At 55.0% G+C, this 22,058-nt stretch overlaps 8 protein-coding genes across 8 annotated transcripts; 4 read left to right on the top strand and 4 right to left on the bottom strand.

Annotated features, from left to right (window-relative positions):
- Positions 1-755: 755 nt before the first annotated feature.
- CORC01_10843 (endoglucanase) lies at positions 756-2,129 on the bottom strand (the record flags this gene model as incomplete). Its single annotated transcript, XM_022622470.1, has 1 exon — positions 756-2,129. The coding sequence occupies one exon, from the start codon at positions 2,127-2,129 to the stop codon at positions 756-758; it is 1,374 nt and encodes a 457-aa protein (XP_022470986.1).
- Positions 2,130-4,037: 1,908 nt separating this feature from the next.
- CORC01_10842 (allergen) lies at positions 4,038-5,630 on the top strand (the record flags this gene model as incomplete). Its single annotated transcript, XM_022622469.1, has 3 exons — positions 4,038-4,243; positions 4,297-5,410; positions 5,463-5,630. The coding sequence occupies 3 exons, from the start codon at positions 4,038-4,040 to the stop codon at positions 5,628-5,630; spliced, it is 1,488 nt and encodes a 495-aa protein (XP_022470985.1).
- Positions 5,631-5,776: 146 nt separating this feature from the next.
- On the bottom strand, positions 5,777-6,883 carry CORC01_10841 (uncharacterized protein; the record flags this gene model as incomplete). The annotated part of the gene is made up of 1 exon (XM_022622468.1): positions 5,777-6,883. The coding sequence occupies one exon, from the start codon at positions 6,881-6,883 to the stop codon at positions 5,777-5,779; it is 1,107 nt and encodes a 368-aa protein (XP_022470984.1).
- A 2,174-nt stretch (positions 6,884-9,057) lies between these two features.
- Positions 9,058-10,717, top strand: CORC01_10840 (alcohol dehydrogenase GroES-like domain-containing protein; the record flags this gene model as incomplete). The annotated part of the gene is made up of 2 exons (XM_022622467.1): positions 9,058-9,218; positions 9,337-10,717. 2 exons carry the CDS (start codon positions 9,058-9,060, stop codon positions 10,715-10,717), a joined length of 1,542 nt encoding a protein of 513 aa, XP_022470983.1.
- A 470-nt stretch (positions 10,718-11,187) lies between these two features.
- Positions 11,188-12,186, top strand: CORC01_10839 (uncharacterized protein; the record flags this gene model as incomplete). The annotated part of the gene is made up of 1 exon (XM_022622466.1): positions 11,188-12,186. One exon carries the CDS (start codon positions 11,188-11,190, stop codon positions 12,184-12,186), a length of 999 nt encoding a protein of 332 aa, XP_022470982.1.
- Positions 12,187-15,196: 3,010 nt separating this feature from the next.
- CORC01_10838 (ubiquitin carboxyl-terminal hydrolase) lies at positions 15,197-17,095 on the top strand (the record flags this gene model as incomplete). The annotated part of the gene is made up of 1 exon (XM_022622465.1): positions 15,197-17,095. One exon carries the CDS (start codon positions 15,197-15,199, stop codon positions 17,093-17,095), a length of 1,899 nt encoding a protein of 632 aa, XP_022470981.1.
- Positions 17,096-18,200: 1,105 nt separating this feature from the next.
- CORC01_10837 (oxysterol-binding protein) lies at positions 18,201-19,646 on the bottom strand (the record flags this gene model as incomplete). Its single annotated transcript, XM_022622464.1, has 3 exons — positions 18,201-19,065; positions 19,152-19,471; positions 19,578-19,646. 3 exons carry the CDS (start codon positions 19,644-19,646, stop codon positions 18,201-18,203), a joined length of 1,254 nt encoding a protein of 417 aa, XP_022470980.1.
- A 1,543-nt stretch (positions 19,647-21,189) lies between these two features.
- CORC01_10836 (glycosyltransferase family 31) lies at positions 21,190-21,987 on the bottom strand (the record flags this gene model as incomplete). Its single annotated transcript, XM_022622463.1, has 1 exon — positions 21,190-21,987. A coding segment is annotated over one exon (798 nt), but the record flags the coding sequence as incomplete, so codon positions are not given.
- Positions 21,988-22,058: the final 71 nt, after the last annotated feature.

Here is a 22,058-nt window from a genome sequence, read left to right as displayed (position 1 = left end):
AACGGCGAGGAGGATTCAAGGCGCGCGCCTAACGCTGTTACCACGAATCAGCTCATGAGCCAAGCGTAAGGACGCAAGAAATGGGCCGCGTGCGAGTCGTCCTTGTACTCAGTTCTTTGCGTTGACGCTCAAGTTTGAGGCATACTCTTACCACCCTTGAGAGGTTTCTTGCGATGAGCATCTTTTCATGCTCACGACTCCTCCTTCAGCTGCCCCTTTTCGTTTAATTAGGTACATGAAGGCAGATATCAACGTGACGCCCACGCCAATCAAAGAGCTGATGGGAGCAAGATGTCAGATTTACAGACTAGTTGCGGCGCTTAGAGCGCTTCTTCTGCGCTTGCGATGATCATTTCAATCGAACCAGACCTGGCCCGTATTGTCTCCTGGGCAGAACCTGCTCGGACTGGACCCCTTTACCCGGCAGGCCGCATCTCTGGAAAGTGGGGCCGATCGCAACGGCCGGCGATGGTCCGGGCATTTGCAAGTCATCAGGATCGCCCTACAAGGAAAGTATCTCAACTTCTCGACATCTACGGATAATCTGCACGGAATTGAAGTCTGGAAGACGAATATCTATGTGACACAGATGTCGCTGGTCAGCGCGCAGAAGCGTCACGGTTGGATAACATGTCCATGAGGGGGAAATTTTCTTATACAGTCATTGCGAGAGTACATGTAAGAACAGCTTCTTGTTCATAAGCACAGCACTTTTCGCAGAAACTTTGGCCCCCGTAGCAGTTCAGTTCCATCCTCTAACATTCTCCTCCAATAGGCGAAATGTCAAGACCTTGACCTTCTCCAGCGGCACACTTGAAGCCAGGGGCAATCGGCTGCGGCGCAGTCAACTGGCCCCCAGTGCAAGTAGCAAAATGAGTCTCGTCCTCCAAGCACGTCAAGTAGCCCTCGGTGCAAGAGTCGGGGTCAGTGACAGGTGAATCAGGCAAAGATGTCGGGGCAGTGGTAGGCTCAGCTACAGGCGCACCTGGAGCGGTCGTTGTTTCACAGATGGTGGCGGTGATGGTGACCGTGACGACGGAAATGAAAGGGGTCGGATCAACGCCAGTCGGGGCTGCAGTCTCGGCGGGAGAGGTCATAGAAACAGTAGGCGCTGCTGGGATCGAAGATTCGGCCGGAGCAGTGGGTTCGATGGGGGCGGTGGGCTCGATGGGAGCAGTAGGCTCCACGGGAGCTGTCGTCGGGGCCGGGTTTGGGTCTGTAGGTGATGTGATGACAGATAAAGTGACGGCAGAGGAGGCGGTCGGGATAGGGGTTGAGATAGGGGAGCCGTCGACAACGGAAGAGGTCGGAACAGCCGTCTCAACAGTACCAGGAGGCATATCGCCGCCAGTCGGAGCCTTGACAGGGGTTCCGGCATTGGGATTGCCATCACAGGGTTGCTTGTAGAGATTGTCGCCCTCGGGCCGGTCAAAATAGATGCCGCGGTTGGGGAAAGCGATGGGAACTTGTACAGCCAGAGCCTCTTCAGTGGTGCAGCCGCCAGCGACTTCTCCAATGTTGGCCATAAAGAGCTCGGGAAACTCTTCACGCTTCGCAAGGAACATGCGACGATCAGCAAAGTGTTCTCGCTTCTTCTTGGAGGCACCGTCACCACCAGTGACGGTGATGGGGGCACAGTTCATGTAGTACTCTGGCTGGCCACCAATTCTGGCGAGCCAGACCCAGGCAAAGACGTAGTCACCGGGTGCAATGCTGGAGGGGATCTTGAAAGGGTACTTATCTTTATTGGGACCCTCGAGGTTACCCGTTTGGTTACGGGCTGGGCAACCGCCCTCGATGGAATGAATGACCATCCACTTGGAATCCTTGGTGGGGTTGGCGTCGGCGCTGAGGGCGAACTGGCAGCTGCCGCCTCCATGGACGGCCTGGCCCTGGAAGGTGGCCTCGAAGGTCTCGCCGATGGCAATGACTGTGGGTGCTCCATCAACGATGTAGCTAGCCCCGGCGGGAATCTTGCATGGGAAGTCGTCACCTGTGGGAGAAATGGGGTTAGTAGGGCCATCTTCAACAAACTTGAAGGGCTTAGGGTTTTCGAGGACAACGTGTCCAAGGATCATCGATGCCAGCATCGAGACGAAAAGAAGGAACTGGTTAGTGTTCGAAGGCATTTTGATGTTGCTGATCGATGGTTGACTTGAGAATGAAATGGTAAGAACGGGCTGGGAATTGTGTTGAAAAGAACGAGAAGAAGTGAATTGCAGAGTTGCTGGGGGTTGTGTTGTTAATCGTTGTGATGAGTCGCAATTTCCACTTTCCATTGGCGCCTGCCAGGCTTAAATGGACATTTCTATTTCATTCAATTAAGTGGCCCTTTCAGAGTGGACGCATTCACTGTTTGTGTAAACTGCCAGTGTATGTATCGGTTATGCTTATGCCCCTGGCCTAGGTCACAACGTTATTGTTTTCTCAACGTCTTTTATGCCTTCCTAACACAGATATGAAACATGCACACAAGATGGCCAAAGAAGATCGCCATGGAAGGAACAGCTAATTATGATTCGACAGTTTCAGAACACCGAGTCCTTTGTTCTCCATGAGTATGATGAAGATGTGCTATGTGAGCTGGGGAGAGCGCCACCTCCACTTGCACTCAGCCACACCACAGTAGCCAGGGAAACAACGGGTACCGGCAAAGTCAGACACTGCCTGGGCTTGGTTGACTGCGAGACCCCGAAACGTGGACCAGAAACATGGCTTTAATAAAACCGAAGCCAGTGCCTCGGTGGTAGGCTTTCCTCTGTTGCCCGCCATTCTAGCGAAGGATTTTGAACTCAACAGCCGTTGTTCAAAGTCTTCGAACAAGAGGGGAGAATAGAAGCAATAGCGAGACCACATGCACCGTTCGCATCGTATCGACCCTCGCCGCCCAAAGCATGAACAATTTTTCCGCGCAATGATTGGTACGGATCATATTGTCCAAAGCTCGGGTGGGTAATTCAACCAAATGCGTTGATGATTTGGCGCCAGTATTATCGCGAAGACTTAGGAGGTAAATTCAGTGCAGATCAAATACCACGTCGCCGAGGCAAATGCCGACGATTGAGTTGGACCTTTCTTCAGCCTTTCACGGACCCTGCTCCGCTCCTGACTTCTCAACTGGGTATACAAATCTGAGCTCGTCGTCATAATACTCGGACAAGTCTCCTTCCGCAAATGCTTAGCAAGGGAGTTTGACACGCGCAGAGGGTCAAAACATTGCAAGCCAACCGCCTCAAGCTCTGTTGATCCTCGGTGTCGAGGTCTACGTAGCAAGTACCCCGCGATCGCCATGAGGTATTTGCACGGCACTACCCATTTCCGACGATGTGGTCGATAGCCGCATCCATTATGACGCCGTACATATGAAGCTACCCACGCCTAGCGCGGGCCTAGCCAAGACACACCTGTCCGCGCCACCACGCCGGGATTCCTGAGAACTGAGAGCAAGCCTTCTTGCGTCGACCGGGCCCAGCGGATCACACTAAATGAGGCTTAACTCACAGGCCCCATTCCTCCGATAACATTGGATGTTATCCACTGCTAGACGCCATGCCAAGAATGTCCAGCTCAGTCGCTCCTCGACCTCGTCAGTGGCAGAAGGATAGCTCCGAATTTCAGCTTCCCCGGATGATCAGAGCCAACGCTTTAGCTCTCGGCACAACCCTTGAGGCGTTTTATTTCGATGAGTCCAGGCTCAGCATGATCTGGAAATGACGTCTTGCATCGGATTTGTTAGATCATGGTCCCTTTACACGGGAATTCCAGTCGCCGATGGGGAATGGATTCGAGATTCAGCGAATCTCTACGCGACGTTAGTGTTAGGGTAGCTGAAATTCAGTGTCCCATGACGTTTTGGGGCTTTTTACGATGGTTTTGACGATTTCAGATGCTTTCCAGGTGCGTGAAGAAATATGGTTTTTGATCAACTTGACGTATATATACTACATCTTCATCATCCCCGAAACCCCTTTTACGACACAATCCAACCCAAACCAACTCAATCAATCAAACACTTACCAACGATAACAACCGCAATCATGGATAAAGCCAAACAAGCCGTTTCCAGCTTCATCTCCAAGGATGGACACCACAAGACCAGCGTCGATGAAGATGTCAACAGAGCCGTTACCGAAGAACAGGTCCGCCCTCACCGTCACGAGGAAGTGACGACAGCAGTCGACAAGGAGGTTCATCAAGATCACCACCATACTACTATTCAGCCTGTCAAGCACCAGGAGACTCTGTAAGCAGTGCGAGGGTCACGAGGATTTATTAAATGACTAACCCAATTACCAGCGCCGAGAAGCACCACCACAACATTGTCCCTGTTGCACACAAGACTTTTGACCATGGAAACGAGCAAGAGACCAAGGATACCCTTGAACGGGCACACGCAAAGTTCAAGGACACTTCTACCACTCACGAGACCACCCACTCAACAACCACTGCTCCCGTTGTAACTGGCGAGAGAGTGCATCACCACATCCATGAGCACATCCAACCCGTTATCCAGAAGGAGACCATTCAACCCCACATTGTTCACACCACTGTCCCTATTCACGAGACGCACCACGCCAAGCCCATCCACCATGAGGCAACTACTTTGCCCGTGAAGACCCTCGAAGAGTTCACCAAGGAGAAGGGCAGTCTCGATGGTCCCCGTCACCACCGATACGACGAATTCGAGGGCTGCCCCGACAAGTTCCACAAGGATCTCGGCAACACACACCAGTCCGGCATTGGCCACAGCCATGACCACAGCCACGGCGCTAGCAAGGCCGCTGTGGGCACAGCGGCTGCCGGTGGTGCTGCCGTTGCTGCTCACAAGCACCACGAGCATGAGCAAGAGCGTGGGGTAGCTAGCCATCACCACTCCGGTCCCGGGAAGGGTACTGCCGCCGCTGGCACTGCTGCCGCAGGCGGGGCCGCATTGGCTGCCCACAAGCATCACAACAACCAGTCCGGTACCCACGGTGTGAGCGACCGCGGCCTCGGCCACACCGGTCTCGAGAACCAGCGTGCTGACCAACACAACACTCACTCCGGCTCCGGCAAGGTTGCTACCGCTGCCACCGGCGCCGCTGCCGCGGGAGCTGCTACCCACCACGGTCACAATACCAACAACACCCACAGTACTACTGGCACCCGCGGCTCCGAGAGCCTTGCGGCTGCCCAGACTGCCAACTCTCGTACCAGCAACACGCCCGGAACTGGCAACCTGTCTCACAACCAGACCGGTCGTGACAACCTCACCAACAACCAAACTGTAGGTGATAAGTCCACCACCACTGCCCAAGGCATCTTGCACGGTACTCATCCTACCGGCGCCCAGAACACCGCTAGCAGCTACACCACCTCCGGTAGTCCTACCACTGCAACTCACGGTAGCTCAGGCCTGAACAAGTCTGAGGTAAGTCACATGCTTATCATTGATCATTTGCATCCAATTAACTCTTTTCCAGCCTCGGTTCGGTTCGACAGGCACCAGCACCAGCCAGAGCGGTGCTGGCAAGGCCTCCACCACTGAGCATGCTACCCACGATGCCAACGGCAAGAAGATTTCGCTTGTTGACAAGCTGAACCCCTTCAAGGATGCTGATGGCGACGGCCACAGGGGTATTCTGAGCTAAATGCATTACGACGACATGGAGCGTTGCCTTAGAAGTTGGATAATTCTATATATTAATAGTTTGATTCATTAATTCACTGCCCAATTGTTTCTCGAGATTATGTCTTGTCCACGGTTGTTGCAGTCACTGGCCTCTGGCGTGGGTGATCAATTCAGACTCAGCTTCAGTTCCGCCCGCCTCTTTTCCATCTTATCCACAGTGTTCTTAGTCAAATTTACAATTCGGCCCTTGCGGAGCTTGTGAGACATGTCACTGATCCTTATGATAGGGCTGCATCGATCTCGGTGCCCCGCGTAGGTAGAGATATGTTCGGCAATAGATCTGATTACCTCCGCAAAGTCAGCAACACTCTCGTCTGCATTGCCTGTCAGTGTCAAGGAGATCATTCCCCTCGCTCTCGCCATCCCTCTAAGCAGGCTGCCAAGGATAATGTTGTTGCACGCCGCCTTTTCTTCGCGGAGGCCGGTCTCGTCAACGCAGCAGCCTTGGCCACCTGTGAGCTCCCTAATGACGGAATTTAATTGAAGTGGCAGAGTGCGGAAGATGTCTCGTTGCTGTCTGCGTAGGAACTCTAGACACTTTTTGTCAGCAAAATTGGCGCGTGTATGTACTTGTTCAGTAGAATTGAAATTACCGAGGTGACTAGGTGGGCCGATGGGCTCGAAATCGTCCAGCACCACGCCATCGCTAGTAATCATACGCCCATCCTTGTCGAGAGAAGACTGTAGGAGCAGTGTCCCCATCATCTCCCTATGTAGCTCGACGTGTCCCAGCTCCCAGGAGACGTAGGCCAAAGCAGCCACGCTGAGCCCGTCGGTGACAGCCGCATCACTCTCCGCCACATTCGACCAGGCAACAGCCCACGGCTGTAGGGCCGAAATCATGTCGTACTTGTTTGCCAGCTGGAAAACCTCATACAGCTCGAACAGGCTTGGCGAATTCGGGACCAAGGGGAAGTTCGCGTGGATAATGTTAAGGATAATCTCCAGCGCGCCGGGATTGTCTTTGGGGAGATTCACTAGCCATATCCCAAAGGCCGGCTTAGATTCTTCAAACGGCCCAAAGAGCATCTTCTCCCAGACCTGCGAAGAGCGTCGTAGGGCGCTGGCGCAGACGCGGAAAGCCCCCTCGGGATCCTCCGTCTGCTGCCCCGCTAGCAGGATGAGGTCTCCGTCGGGGTCGACTTGAGTTTCTGAAATGTTTGGGAAACCCCCGTCGGCATCGCCATCACCGGCGGATGGTAAGGCGTCCATCGAGGTATGCAGATGGTCTTGCGAATCCAACGCTGACGGGGCTCAAAATTGCCCAGTACATGCTTTTGGACGTCATACTTAGAGGTGGAGGTTACGACGAGTTGTCGTAGGGCCTTAGGCATCGAGCGAAGAAAGTTGGCAAAGTTGGAAACTCAAGAACCAAGATATCTTCATGGGTCCAGGGACCATCCGTGTTTCCAGAGTTGCATCGAACGCCGACTTATGTAATCCAGCTGGTCCCCGAAATAGCTTCGTCGGCTAATCACAGAAATCTCGAAGTCGAGGAGTAAGTTGGCGAAGAGAATAAACCTTGTTGTGGTCTTTTGGATGATTGATGCGAGATCTCTACGGCGTACAAGAAGACCTACTTAGGGTAGATAGGTTGCGATAATCATATTGTTAATCTGTTCAGCGGATCCGATTTGTCAAGTGAAGAACGGCTGGTTGATAGCGGACGTGGCATATGACTACCAACAATTTTTAAAGAGGCTCCTTTGACAGAAGTTCCCAGGTTATTCCTCATGAAATTTTATAAATCTTGGACAAAAGGAGATTGGGAAATCACCAATGCAAGCTCTGAGTAACTACTTTTAACGCCATCCCCCGCCTTTGCTCAACAATCATAGCACCGGCTTGTTCAACTTCCTGTTTATCACCGTGCAATTTGTTGAATGTGACTTTCACTTGTGTGATTGAATAAGGCGGATATTGAACTTTGACTCGCGTTCCCCTGGCTGACTTGATGATCCTCCACATTGAAAACTCAGGAAGCTCTAGAGATACCAATGCGCAATCTTCGAGACAGTCGCGCTTGTATTTTTTGGGGGGGGGACTGGCATACATGTGACCAAGTTTGACTCTCTTCCGATCTTCAGCCATCGCATGCTATCATGTCATTCATCCTGTGTCAACGCTCTAGGGACGAAGTGCGCAGGATTAATTTGGGAGAGTGAGCGGAGACGGAGCTTAAACCACATACACCAGCAACCAAACAGCCTTCTCCTTTCCTATCCAACGCGAGAACCAGCAAGTCAGCTTGGAAAGACAATCACTGTTGTCTCACAATGCGAATCCAACGCCCAGTCGCGTCAACGCAGCATTTCCGCTCCAGCACGCCATTACACCCAAACCCGCAGCACCCCAAAGTCGCGAGCATCGAGAATTACTCAGCAGCCTATATCGGCCAACCCGCTCGCGCTCTATCTATCACTACGTGAATTGGCAACAATCCTGCAACATGTCGTGACCCGGGGCGGGGCCCTGGGTGGAGAGCATATGAGGGAGGGGGCCGGCTGTCGTTGGTTCAGCTCGGGCTTCGTCGCCGTATCGGTCCGGGCGGTACCCGCCCGCGCTTCGAACGAACGGGGATAACAGACGACTCGGGTGCTCTTCTCGGTAGGTACACTAGTCCATGCAAAGAGAAGGTGTGGCAGGTTCCCTGTCGCAAGATTAGATTGCCTCGGGCGCAAGGACAGCACTTGAGAAAGATTGCGCCAGTCTTTTGGAAAACCCAAGAAGTCATCCACGCCTGCTGCTAAAACTTAACACGTAATTAGCCGCCTATAAATGAGAGTTTCAAATTACGTCCATCAGGTAAACTTTGGTTCTTGTCGGGTTCGTCTTCTTTGGAGGGGGTTTCGCGGGGGGGTTGATTGAATGGTCAATGGCGATGCAGCCATCTTGGGGAAGAATCACGCAATGCGGGACTACGAGAGCACGTAATACCCCCCCGCGCCCAAGCAAAGCAAGTTCCCGATCGACAGAACGACTCCGAACACCGGGAGGAGGGGAAATCAAATGGCCCTTATCTTTAAGCAAAAAATGACAAGAGAAAAAGAAAAAGAAAAAGTTTAACAATTCTATTGTGACATTTGGAGTGCTCTCCCCTCCTCCAACACGCCTCTTTCCTCTTATCCCCTCTCTACAGTATTTGGATAGAGTGATCCTAGTTTCTCACTTTGCAATTCTGCGTCACTCTGAGAGGAACTATTGCCCAAGGCGAGAGCTGCAAAGATACCCGACGCACATACGGCCAGAGTCGAAAAAACGCCCGCAGACAAGCCATTCCCATCTCATAACCAACCAGGAGGCATAGTCTCACCACCTTGAACCCCCTGAAACTTTTACCAATGAGAACGGCGAGACCGTAAGAAACCGAGAAACCGAGAAAAGCCATGGCAGACATTCCAGAGACACAGACCGTCCTCATCCTCCACGCTGCAAAGCAGCCGTACGAGACGGCAGAAGGGTACCAAGTGCCCGAGATCCAAGATGAACAGGAGGTGCTGGTGAAGACGGAGCACATCGGTCTGAACCCGATTGACTGGAAAGCACCGTACGTCTCTAAACACAACCAAACCACCCCTTCCCCTTTCTCTGACACTCTCATCAACGTGTGTCGGCGCCTTTTCTGGATGCCAAGGCAAACTAACCAGCACTCCCCCCAACATTAGCGACTTCAATTTTGCAATTCCAACACTCCCCTACATCTCAGGTCGCGAACTCGTAGGCCGCGTCGTCCGCCGCCCGCAAAAATCCCACAGCCGCCTCCGCGAAGGCGACCAGGTCCTCGTCATCTCCACAGACTACCGCGACCTCCGCAAGGCCGCCTACCAGGAGTACGTCGTCACCGCAGACTTCAACGCGGCCCGCATCCCCGCCAACGTGTCCCCGCACGCCGGCGCGACCCTGGGCGTCGCCTTTGTCGCCGCGGTGCTCTCCTTGGGCGTTTGCATGGGCGTAGACTTTTCCCACGTCCTCGGCGGGCCGGACCTGCTCACACTCTTGCGCTCCATCCCGCCCGAGAGTCTGCCGCAGGACATTAGATCGGAGTGTCTCGCCGGCATTGGGAACCACGAGAGGGCCGTCGCGGGCGACTGGGTCGTCATCTGGGGCGGGTCCTCGACCTCGGCGAACCTGGCCGTGCAGCTCGCGCGGCTGGCAGGTCTCAAGGTCGTCACCGTGGTAGACAAGCTGCGCCACGGCCTGCGGCTGTCGAACCACACGGTCCTCCGGCCCGATCTTCTCGTCGACAGCCACGATCCCTCGCGAGCCATCGACATTATCCGCGCCAACGTCGGAAAGGACCTGCGCTTCGCGCTGGATACCAGCGGTCGGGAGTCCGCCGGCTGGCTGCTGCGCGCGCTGACGCCGTCGCAGGATGCCGGCGCGCCGCCCAGTCCCCCCGATACGCCTCGCAACTCGGCGCCCACCGTGAAGCATCTCATCGGGCTGACTGGTCTTCCCAAGGAGCAGGCGCCTGAGGGGGTCGCGTATCACACCGTCCCCATCAAGGTCTTCCACGAGGTCCCTGCTGTTGGGGAGGCGCTCGTGACCTGGCTGGAGCGCCTGCTCGAGAGTGGTCTCGTCAGCCCGCCCGAGGTCCTTGGCGTAGAAGAGGGCTTCGAGGGGATCAACCGCGGCCTCGACCGGATGAGGAAGGGCGAGATCCGCGGCGGGAGAATGGTCGTCAGCCTCGCGCCCGAGGCCGAGGACACTGCCGTGGCCAAACAAGACGTGACGAGGGACGCGAGTGTGCCGCCCGCGCTGGTCGATTCGCCCATGGCAGACGGCGGCGTGGAAGAAGAGCTTCAGCCTTCCGAGACGTCGCAGGCGTCTAGCCCCGAGTTCACTCCCCAGAAACTCGCTGACACTGGCCTGCGGAGGGGAAGCGCGACATTGTGGCAGGCTGGACCGGCGGCTGATGCGGTGCCGAGACGGTTGCCGGACGAGCAAATTACATCAGGGGATGGCCCCTTGAATGCGACACTGAGGAGAAACTCTCTCTGGCAGCCAAAGTCAGCGGAAATTGCGGTGGAAAATGCTCTCTCATGACGAATGTCCGTAGCTCAGCATCTGAGCTGAATTTGAATGATGATACAAACGAAGGGGATTTACATAGCCGAAGCCTCAATTGGTTCCACATAATGGATGCGCGTCGACTCCAGAGGCAGGCAGGGTTTGAGGTAGAGTTGGTAAAAAAAAAAATAGAGACTACTTATGTTCTTCGTTAATCGAAGAGGTACCTAATTCCCGTGCGACCTTCGGTGAAGCGGACTCGACTGGCTCCGGATTGGGCGCTGCGGAGAAAGTGGGACCACCCGGGGACAGCCACCCCTCACCGAGCGAGACCTAGTGCCTGGCTCTGCTTGCGTCTCCCCTCATTCCTCCCGACAATGTTCTTTGTCGTCAGTGTGTTTCCGTCAGTTAAGCTCATCAGATAAGAGTCTCCCGGCCGCTTGTTGCGTTACCGGACCTCGACCAGATCTGCAAAGCCTGCGTGCCTCTTCTCCTTCTCTCTGCAAATGTCATCTTCCCTGGTCGAGCGGCAGCGGTTACCGCCTGAACTCATTCTGAACATCATTGAGAGCCTCCTCCCGTCGAATGAATCGTCAATCTTGCCTGCATCCCATAGTGCAACGAAAGCTCTGATATCCTTCAGTCGGGTCTCCCGCTCGACATATGACTTTAGCACCCGCCTACTTCGCAAGCGATGCATGCACATCGACTCGACAAGCCGCCTGAGTCTGCTCCTGCTCAGCCTCTTCTCCCCCTCGCCCAGGACTCTCCCGCCGACTCTGTCACTCAAATCCATCACATCTCTCTACCTCAGCCCCTTTGGAAAGTCGCTCGATGATAAACCGACGGCGATGTGGGTGCGCGAGCTCTTTTGTGAGGTCTGCGACACCCTCAAACGCCTCATCGTCGATATGCCGTTCGGGACGTTGTCCGGCTACGACGACCATCTCGATGTCAGACCGACTCTGACGGACGGATTCCAGAGGCTTTCCAAGTTGGAGGAGCTTATATGCCTTCGAGACTATCCGGCTCTGACTTTTATGCAACAGACCTTTACCGTCAACTGCTGGAGCCTATGGCCCAATCTGAGGCGGGTACTATTGTTTAATGCCCCCATGTCGAGCCATTGGCTCTGGTATGACATTGCAAACACCGCCCAGCTCGAGCAGGTCATCCTCGCGCGGCCGCTCGTGCCGCCGCGGATCAATATCAAAGACGACTACTATCACATGCTGAACAGCTATGACCACTTGGTACCCCGGAAGATCAAGATCGTGCTAGCCGATGTGGAAAGCGACCTCCCGGAAATAGAGACGACGAGATGGGACGAATATGACCCCGAGGGACTGCTGGCCATTGAGAAATACGACATCCCAACGTCCTTTTACGGGGATGAGAACGCCACTGATTTGTGCTGTGACTGGGTCAAAATGGCAGCATTGAATGGTTCAATTTGGGACTGGAAAAGCCACCCAGTGGACAGTCCGCCCGTTGAAGGAGTATAGGAGCAACCATTCGTGATCGGCACCGAGAGTTGTTCTGTTCAAGAGGTCTTTGTGACTTTCTCTCGGTTACAGGGGCAAATGTCTAATTGATCTCCTGAACAGTCAATACTCGCGGTGTCAGGTCTTGGGATGTGACCCGACAGCTTGCTGCAAGCTAGACCCAAGCTGCCGTGTCTCGCATGTAATAAGGAGGCAAAATCCGGGGACCGGGGTCGGGATCTGGGATTAGCAACATCAATTTCCCCAGAGATTGGATTTCTGGCCTGGGCGGGTATTGAGGTGTACGACGAGGTTGACTTTATTTCCCAACATGTCGTTGCTCTTCTGGAACCGCATTAGACAGATACCGTACTTGAGAAGCTGGTGAATTTGACACGGCTCGCTTTCGGGCGGCATCATTGAAGACTTGCTGCGGCGCGATATTACGCAACACGAGCCGCAGGACATGTTGAAGACTACCGACGACTAGGTAGGTTCGATGTCCAGCGGCGCCTTCATGCCAGCCTCTCGCACCGGCCTTTTGGTGGTCAGCGCTCGATGGCTGAAGATTCTTCGCCTTTGCCTTCGGCTCTAGCGCGGCGGAAGAGGCGCTGCGGTATCCCGCCTTTGTCCGTAATCTTGTAGCAACACTTTAACCGCCCAAATTTCAAGACGGCGGTATAGTCTGTTCACAATAGCAGCAGGTGCGGGGTTCTGAGACAGGTATTGCCGGATATCTCAGACACTGGAGGGGGACTGAGGGGTAACTGACTAGAGCCGGATTTCTGTCCGCAGCATCTGACAGGTGATGGGTGCTAGGACCGAGTGCTCCCACTACTGTACCTTTGTGTCGTAATGTGGACATGCTGGGGAACCGTCTGATGGTTCGGACAGATTGGGTTTCTTCTGGAGACATGCAGCACTGAATATACGACTAGCGGCGGACGAATAAGAGAAGGATCCGGGCGATGGTGGTCAGCGCGTGCAGAAGAGCGGTCCTGGTGGTGAGGAAAGTCGGGTGACGTTGCATTGGAGAGTTTTGCTTCTCCAACCCCCCACGTCGCAGCTAGTAGGAGAGACGGTGCCTCGGTCCCCAATCAAGTGGCTTCGGCGGATGTTGATCACATATCTGAAGTGGTTGCCTTGCAGGAAGCGACGCAAGTCACTCGGCCAGCGGTTGGCCCAGCGGAACAAGGTAAAATGCGGCGAGATCAGGGCGGGCAGGGCTGGACGGGCAGGGCCACGGCGGGCTTCTAGAATATGTCGTGGAACATGCAGGCCGAGGTGCTGGAGGCGGCATGGCGCGTGGCGGCACACCAATAACGTAGCAACGCTACTCTGCCCATCTGTCGTAGGTGCATTGGTAAAGTTTGGTGAAGTATGGTAAAGCCAGGTAAAGTAAGGTATTGACGAGAAACGGCCAGACGTAATAACAGTTGGAAGCTTTGCGGGTGGCCAGTCATATCGGGCGATGACTGGCAGGATGAACGGCGGGGAGAGCCGGGAAAGACCTGACTCTAAACCAAGCAATCACGCTCAAGTCTCGAGATGGAAGCTCGGGAGACTGACTGGCAGTACGTGATGGGATTGGATGTGACGGGCTCTCACCAAAGTCCGCATCGGAACAACGGTGGCCGAGAGAGCCGAACGGGTGATGCCGGGGCCAAAAGCTGTGGCGCTGGCCAGGAAATAAAAAGAAGAAAAGGAGGGAAAAATTTTAAAAGTTTCCAGGCTGGCTACTGTTCTTGGAGGCAAGTCGGTCTAGACGAGTTCTTTCCAATGCCATGGCGCGCTTTCTTCAGCACCCGTCCAATAAATAAAAAAAGAATGAGTTCAAGAAAGAAAGAAGTGCCGCCCGTCTTGGGAAGTCCTAAAAGGGAGGCTTGAAAAGAAGCAATTTGGGGGGGAAAAGGAAAGCGTCGGGGAAACGGTGAGTAGGTGGAGACAATTGACGGGCTGCAATGACGGCCGCAGCGGCGCGCATAACGAGGCGGTGATAGGCGCAGCCATACTCCGTACATGCCATATGGGATTTTGCCGACTGCTCTTGCATTCCTGCATTTCGCATCCCATTGTTCCCGCGGTCTTAGGCAAGCAACAAAGTCTTGCCAGTCTGTTCTCTGCGTCCCCTTTATCTACCTAGGTAGGTAGCCACATAGTTCTGTACCTTACCAAACACTCCCGGGCCTGCAATACTGCAATACACACCAACCCTCAAACCGCGACTGGAAGGGCCCTCCTTTAACTGCCAGGGCAGACAACAGGAGTCATGCCTGCTCATCGGCTCTCTTGAACCAACGCGCACACACACACCAGCAAACAAGACATCCATCTACCTACTCATCCGCCCCCTTCTCTCATGCTGTCGCCGCGCTTTCGCTTCGCTGGCAAACCATATGCGCCACTGACCGTCTCCCCGACTCCGATCCACCGAGTCGGTGGTGACCCCCGTCCACCTGCTTGATTTCTCCATTTTACCCCGTTTTTTCACTCTGCCACCCCCCCAGTCTACCCATTCCAGCAACCTGGTGTGTTCCATCGCCGACCCTCTTTCCCAGTCCTCGTCTCCAGTTTCTAGCCTCTTTCTCCAGTTCTCGCCTCACCTCTCTCCTCGTCACTTCTCCTCCTCCCTTTCGCCCTTACGCCGAACTCGTACCACGGCCTTGCCCTCTGTGGGTTGACATCGTTGACGAAAACATTGGCACCGCCTCCGCCATTTCTGGAGAGACAATGTTGGATTCCTGTATCCTTACTGGCCCGGTCTTCACAGCGTTATGAGCTTGCGTTTCTTCCGCCTCCAGAAAGCATAGGCAAGTTTGGCTTCCGTCCTGCGCCTTGCGGCCCTCGGGAAGACGGGTGTAACGCACCACGACCACCGCCGCGGGACTTGTTCAGAAATGTTTGGAGAAACCTATGCTGACCATGGTCCATTGTCCAGGCGCCGCCATCCCCCGAGCATCGCGCTTGTTCGCGCAAAACCCCGATCCCCTCCCCGTCACCTTGCTTACTCCGAGCCTCCCGATTTCCAATCATGCCAGACAAGAACGTCACGACCATCTCCTATGCCGCAGGCGCATCCCTTGCTGCCATTGCCCTGGTATACGTCTTTGCGCCGACATTCACAATCGACGAATCCAGCACCTCGTCGTCACGAAGGAAGGGTGTTGTCGGCTTGCGCAATGCTGCAAACGATTGCTTCATCAACTCGACCTTGCAGGCTCTCGCGGGTCTCGGCGAGCTGCGCATGTACCTGATCCGCGAAATTCACCGCCGAAACATCGATGATGAGGGCGTATACTCCCAATTGGTTCAGCCGCCAGGCAAGAACTACCCGGAATGGAAGATCGAGGGCATGCAACGCGGATTGGTCACACAAGGATTGAAGGACATGCTTGATTCGCTCAACGAAAGGCCCATCTACAAGAAATCAATCTCTGCCATTGAGTTTGTGAGGGTACTTGAGACAGCCTTCAGGCAGCGTATTAGTCGGCAGCAGCAGGACGCCCAGGAATTTCTCCAAATCGTGGCCGAGAGACTCAAAGAAGAGTACCACGCCGGCGAGAGGGCACGCACCCAGGTAAAATTGGAAGCCTCACGAGCCACCTCGGTCGGCGCTTCCGTCAATGGCGACGCAATACAAGAAAAACTCAAAACCCTTGACCTGGCCAACGGCAACGCCGAAGACTCCTCCTCAGCATTACCTACGCCAACCATCCCCAAGATCCAGACCAATGGTATCCATGCGCCCATTGACGAAGACGAAGGCTTCCCGATGGAAGGCAAATACGAATCCCAGTCCGAGTGTCAGACCTGTGGTCACAAAACGAAGCCAAGAGAGGAGTCCTTCTATATGCTGACATTGAATGTACCCCAAGTCAGCTCTACCACTCTCAGCTCGTGCTTTGACGAGATCTTCAAGACGGAGATGATTGAAGATTTCAAGTGCGAGAGGTGCCGACTGATCCACGCCGAAGAATCCCTCAAGAGCGACCTGGCAAACGCAAAGAACGAAACTGAGAGGACCGCACTCGAGGAGGCAGTGCGCAAGTTGCGCCATGCGATTGACTTTGATCCGGAACATGTTCCCGAGGACGTGCTTCTCCCCAACATAGCCAATGCGCCCAAGCGTAAAATCGCACGGTCGACACGCCTCACGTCCTTCCCGCGCATCCTTGCCGTCCATCTTTCGCGCTCCATCTACGACCAAACGTCAACCAAGAACTCGGCCAAAGTTGCCTTCCCCGAGCGATTGCCTCTTGGCGGCTTGCGCGATCGTCGCAATTACAAGTTATTGGGTCTCGTCACACATAAGGGAAGCCATCACAGTGGGCACTACGAATCGTTCCGGCGCCAGAATACCTATGCTCCGTATTCAAACCAGAATACCTTTCAGCCCTCGGGCATCTACAGCAAGACAGCCAGCCCCGCGGCTACGCCACAGCCGTCGACGCCGCAACTTAGTGCGATTGCTCGCGGACACAGCCCCGCTATATCAACACCCGACCTACTGACGCCGAGCTCAGAAACGCATTCTTCCACCCCTTCGCTTTCGTCATCCGACGCCTCGCCAAAGGACCGAGTTTGGAAGCGAATAAGTCCGACATCCGCCCCGCGCGATAGGCAGAGGGAACCTGACTCGGCTAGCATCCGTTCAGTGCGATCACTCACGGCGTCGGCAAAGAGCACCGTTTCCAAGATATCGCAAAAGGTCAACGGCAATAGCACACCCGGAAGCAGTCCCCCACGGTCCACGCCAATGGCCGTGGCACCTCGTCCGCCTATCCACAGGTCCCGCAAGAAGCAGCCCACCGACCGCTGGTGGCGCATCAGCGACGAAAAGGTTCGCGAAGCCAAGACGGCCGAGGTTCTCGATCTCCGTCGCGAGGTCTACCTGCTATTCTACGAGCTCGAGAGGGATGATAGCCCGTAGAGCGAGGCCGGCAACGTTCCCTCGCAGACTGGGGCGTTGCCACCCGAGTTTGAGCCGTTCCGGTGCTACACGGCCACCGCCTCGATGAGGCTTACGATGTTGCGTTGACCCCTGGCTCGTTTACATTCTTGAGACTGAATCTTTTGAACATACCACACATGCTCGGATGCATGCACTTTACTTGCATCGAGAAGAGAGAGAGACAGAAAAAAAAAACTTTGCATCAGCTGGCGTAAAAGTCTTGTTGTTTAAGCATCTGCATGGGGGGAAGTCCCTCGAGGGACCCCAATCAGCATTTTGAGGAGGAGGGGCTAGAAGCTGGAAGAGAAGGGAGCCCGCTCGAAGCGTTGTGACGCAAGGTAAGGTACGGCCCTTGAGTGCAAAAATACGGTACGTACATAGTTTTTTGAGGGTTGTGACAGTCGCTTTACAGAGACGAGGTTGGATAAAGCTGAATATAGCGTTGAAATTACCGTCGGGGCCTTTTGCGTACCATCCTTCTATTGAGTCGCTTTACTTACCCAAGCAGCTATCTGCCTTCATCGGGGGGGCCGGGGGGGTTTCATTATTTTTCTTTGCAAATGCGGTGTACGAGTGCCATTTCGTCAGAGGACATGTATATATACCTGGCTTTCTGGAAGCCCTGAAGAAGCCTTTGTCAGATATCAGATGACGCGAGTCGATCCCCCTAGAGGGGGTGGACACACGTCACTCTGAGGTTAGATTTTTCCTAGGTAGGCCTCACTCAAAATAACAGCAATCTACACCATCGTCAGGATAGGCGATGCCAGAAGAGTTGGCACATGGATATTGCATGTACCAGTGTAGCTACATAGTATGTGACATTGGCACGCAACGAGATAACAAAGACTCCATTCGATTAATAGTACTCTACGCGGTGCTCATTGCGCACCGAGGTTCAGGCTCGCGGCACAGAGGGAAACTCCGATGCGCCAACTCGCTAGCTCTAGCAGTCGCCCAATCCAAGATGTCTCCGGTAGGCATCTTGGGCCAACCCATTCCGCCTAGTTAACCCAGGCTTGAACGCCCTTCCTCATTATTGTGTTTTCCTCCCCTCTCGTCCTGTCTCGTGGCTCATAAACTTTTACTGTCCCAAAATCTCCCCTGCAATCTTGGCCTGGTCCTCCTCACTGAGCGCGGCCTGGCTGCGCGCCTTGTCCGCCTTCACAGCGTCATATCGCCACAGACCGCCCGTCTTCTCCGCGTCGCCGGTAGCCGGCAAGCCGACAGTGGCGCCGAGGGATTCGAGAACGGGGTCACCCGCGCTGTGGCGATCGGTAAAGTACCTGCGCTCCCAGGAGCGGCCCTCGTTCTTCTCCTTTGCGCGGAGCTCGCGCTGCGCCTTTTCAATGGCGGTCTTTTCGCGGCTGACGAGGTCCATGTCGCCCCTTGCGATGCCGTCGGCGACGCCCTTCCACGCGCGGCGCGACTCGAGAGGGTGCTGCTGATCGATGGGCGCTACGACGAGCTTGGAAGTCGGGTGCTGCGCGGCGTCAAAGGTGTCGAGTAGCGTCTTGGACGAGTTATGCTTGGCAGCGCCCTCATGAATCTCAAAGGACTTTGTCCAGATGCCTGTGACGTTGTAGAGCACGTCCTTTTCCTTACCCGTGGGGTAGACGGAGGCGATGACGCTGTTCTTCTTGCCCGAAAGCCAGCCCTTGCCTGAGTAGTCGATCTTGGTGGTGAAGCCCGTGGAGGAGGTGATGAAGGAGGTGCCCTCGAGCTCGATGAAGGGGGCGCCGAAGATGAGGCCTTCAATGTGCAGGGCGGGCAGGGTGATGAGGTAGGTGTCCTTGCTACCGTCTGGGGTCGGGACGGTCAGGACGGCGTGGCCGATTTGCTTGATGTTGATTGTGCGGCTAAAGGTTGCTTTTTGTGCGTTGTAGCCCTCGATGTGGACGCCCGTGGGGAGGTTGGTGATGGAGTAGGCTGTCGCGGGCGGGTGGTGACTGTTCAAAGCACGACGGTTAGCAACTTAACGTTACGCTTTGGAGTCTGAAATCTTGGTAAAAGAGCCAAAAGGTAGCCATCTTACCTAACCTGCTCACTGATGAGCTCCGTTGTGCCAGCGTCATCCTCCCACTTGCCGAGGAACAGCTCGCCGAGGAAGGGGTTGAGGGGCTTCTTCTCGTTGCCGTACTGCTCGCTGCGGGAGGCGTAATGCTGCTTGAGGGTACTGATGAACCACTTTGTGACGAGTAGGGCGCGCTTGGCCTGGTCGGCCTCCTTTGCGGGAGCGGCGAAGATGGATGGGTGCTCGCACCAGTAGGAGGAGAACTCGGTCAGGGAGGTGCTGGAGAGGATGAAGGGCGGGGCCGTCAGAGAGGAGAGGTCGCCGTTGAAGGAAGCGATGGACTGTTGGAGGATTGGAAACCCGTGTCAGTTGCGACGTGTTTGGTGTCAAGGGAGGGACAGAGGAGAAGGGGAGGGGTAGGGAAGACGAAGGAGAGGAAGGACATACCTTGAGGAAAGCTCCCCAGCTGCCCTGGTTGGCCTGGGCTTGAGCTGATGTTGGGGTCTGGGCCGCCATTGTCGATTCGAGGAATGATGTTTGTTAGGTGAGAGGTGTTTTGCAGACTTGGAGTGACTTTGGCAGAGTTGTTGAATGGCTTCACGGATATAGTAGAAGAAAGAATACGGACTCGAGGGTGCGTGTATGTGGTTGTATGTTTGTGTGTAAGTTTCTCTCAAATGTTACGGCATGCAGGCGGGGTCTCGAGATAAGTGGCCCGCGTGCTGAGCTGTCTTGGACCTGTCTTTATGGGAAAGTGGGATGTCGTAGTGCGCAGTGGCTGGCGCCGCTTAGTGACCGCACCGGCTGATGGTGCGTGTGCGGTCCGCCTCAGTTCCAGTTACTTTGGGGGCCCTGCTGCTGGGAAAGCTTTTGGTGGGGCTCCCAACAGGGGTTAGGAGCTGCGATTTACGATTCTAGCTTCTGGATGGTCCAAGGTAGGGCCAACGGGAGGAATTTCCACCACCGACGACGACAGGGACTTCAAAAAGAGTTGGGAAATGAAACTGATCCGCTCGTCGGTTGACTGGACGATGGGGGAGCAAATAGCTGAAGGGAGCTGAGAGTGGTCCGTTTTGTGGGGTGCTTTTTCTCGAGTCTTTATTTCGCTTTGAAAAAAAGTCAGACCGGATGCCAAGAGTATTGGAAGGAGTTCGATTTAATTAAATGTTGACCGTTGAAGACGGCTGAAGGAGCTTTGCTGTAAATCCGTGTCCGAGGGGCAATGAAGGGGGGGGGGGGGGGGGGGGGGCGGATGGAAGTGGGAAAGAGCTGATTGAGTTGACGTCAACTGTCCTGTCCTGTCGACCACCATCAACAAACCAGTTGGCATCTAGACCAGCTACCAAGAATGCGCCGCACTAATTGCAAGAGGCGAAAATGATGGGATGCAGCGTGGCTGAGCTCGCGTGTGTGTGCGCGCCCACTTCGAGACGAGACGTCATCGTCATTGACGGCCGCCCCTCGCACTAGTGAGTGTAACCAAAGGGGACCTCACACACCCGACCTCTTTCCCCGTCCGAAGGGCCGCCGCCGCACCTCACCCTGCACATTGACAACCCCCCGATTTGTTTGGTGGGGCGGCAACAGCCTATGTCAAGCCACGCACGTGCACGGATGAGTCTCGATTGCTGAGCCACAATCGGGTGGGGACCGCCCTTCCGGACCTGCCTTATGGAGCTCGGTCCTCGATCCGGCCCGAGTTACACCCCGCCCGAAGCCGAGCTCTCGACGAGTGTGAGTGCGGCGTGCATATCTTGTCTGCTGCTCAAATGCTCCCCCACGTGGATCCGGAGATGCCGCAGTATCAGGTATATCGTGTGGATTACGGCCGCGGGCTGCAACGTAACTTCTAGACAGTCAACGAGACTTTTGAAAAGAAAGCGTTCTTCAAATAGAATGATGCTTCAAAATTGATTGTCAACGCCTGTTACCTACGCCGTCCCAGTAATATAACCCGAGTGTACACCAACCTGTTTGCCGCCACTACGCCTGCGTATTCCCTGGGTATCATCGCGCTTTCATGTCTACCATTACCGTCTTTCGCCGTCTTCTTCTTCTCTCAGCAACTCTCGTGTAGCTTCTCAACCTCGCCGGTATTGATCCCCGAGTAGTGCCCCTCGACCCGCTCTCCAAGAATCATCCACGGGCTCAACTTGCACTCCAAGGTATGCTCGACCCATGCCCACGCTAAACACTTCTTCCCCATGTCTTCGCACTCTTTCAGACACGTCTCCGCGCTCTCAACAGCATGCACCATCTTAGCCCGCTCGTCAATCCTTCCAACATAATCACGTCCCGTCCGAATCGGCAGCCTCCTAAACTCCTCCACTGATGGCGCACCATAAATCTCCCACAACTGGCCCCAAAAGACAGGACTCCTCTCGTTCGCAAACGCCCGCCCAATCCTCTTCATCTCCGCCGGGTCCGCCACCCCGTGAAACGACACGAGCGGCGAGCAGAACCGGTCGGCCATCATCTTGCTGATATTGGGCCTCTCGCCATTGAAAAAGTGGCTGTACCGCTCGTCGAGGTACACGCCAATCTTTTGAAACGCCGTCGCGACGAGCTTGTCGCCCCACGTCTCGTCGAGGGAGTGCTCCTGCGCCGCGGCCACGACATCACGCCGCGAGAGGAGTTGTTTGGCCGCCTCGTGCGATATCACGACGGCCGACCCGCCGTGAGCGAAGCGGCCCTTGAAGTCGCCGACGGCATTGCCGATGTACTGCGGCACGTTCGAGTCCCAGTGTGCGAGGAGGAGACGCAGCGAGGATTTGACGAGGTAGGTGTCGTCGTCGACGATGACGTACCATTTTTTTTGCGGGAGGTTGTCGTAGATGTATTCGAGACCCCAGATGAACTTGTTTCACCGTCAGCGTGAGGTTTCCTTTTGATACGAGCGCGAACGCGCGGGGCATCAGGAAACCAAAA

This window comes from Colletotrichum orchidophilum (assembly GCF_001831195.1).
Source record: "Colletotrichum orchidophilum strain IMI 309357 chromosome Unknown Scaffold_111.1, whole genome shotgun sequence".
In the NCBI taxonomy this organism is placed as follows: Eukaryota; Fungi; Ascomycota; class Sordariomycetes; order Glomerellales; family Glomerellaceae; genus Colletotrichum; species Colletotrichum orchidophilum.
The sequence above is the reverse complement of the archived record's forward strand: the minus strand, read 5'-3'. Positions and strand labels throughout refer to the sequence as shown.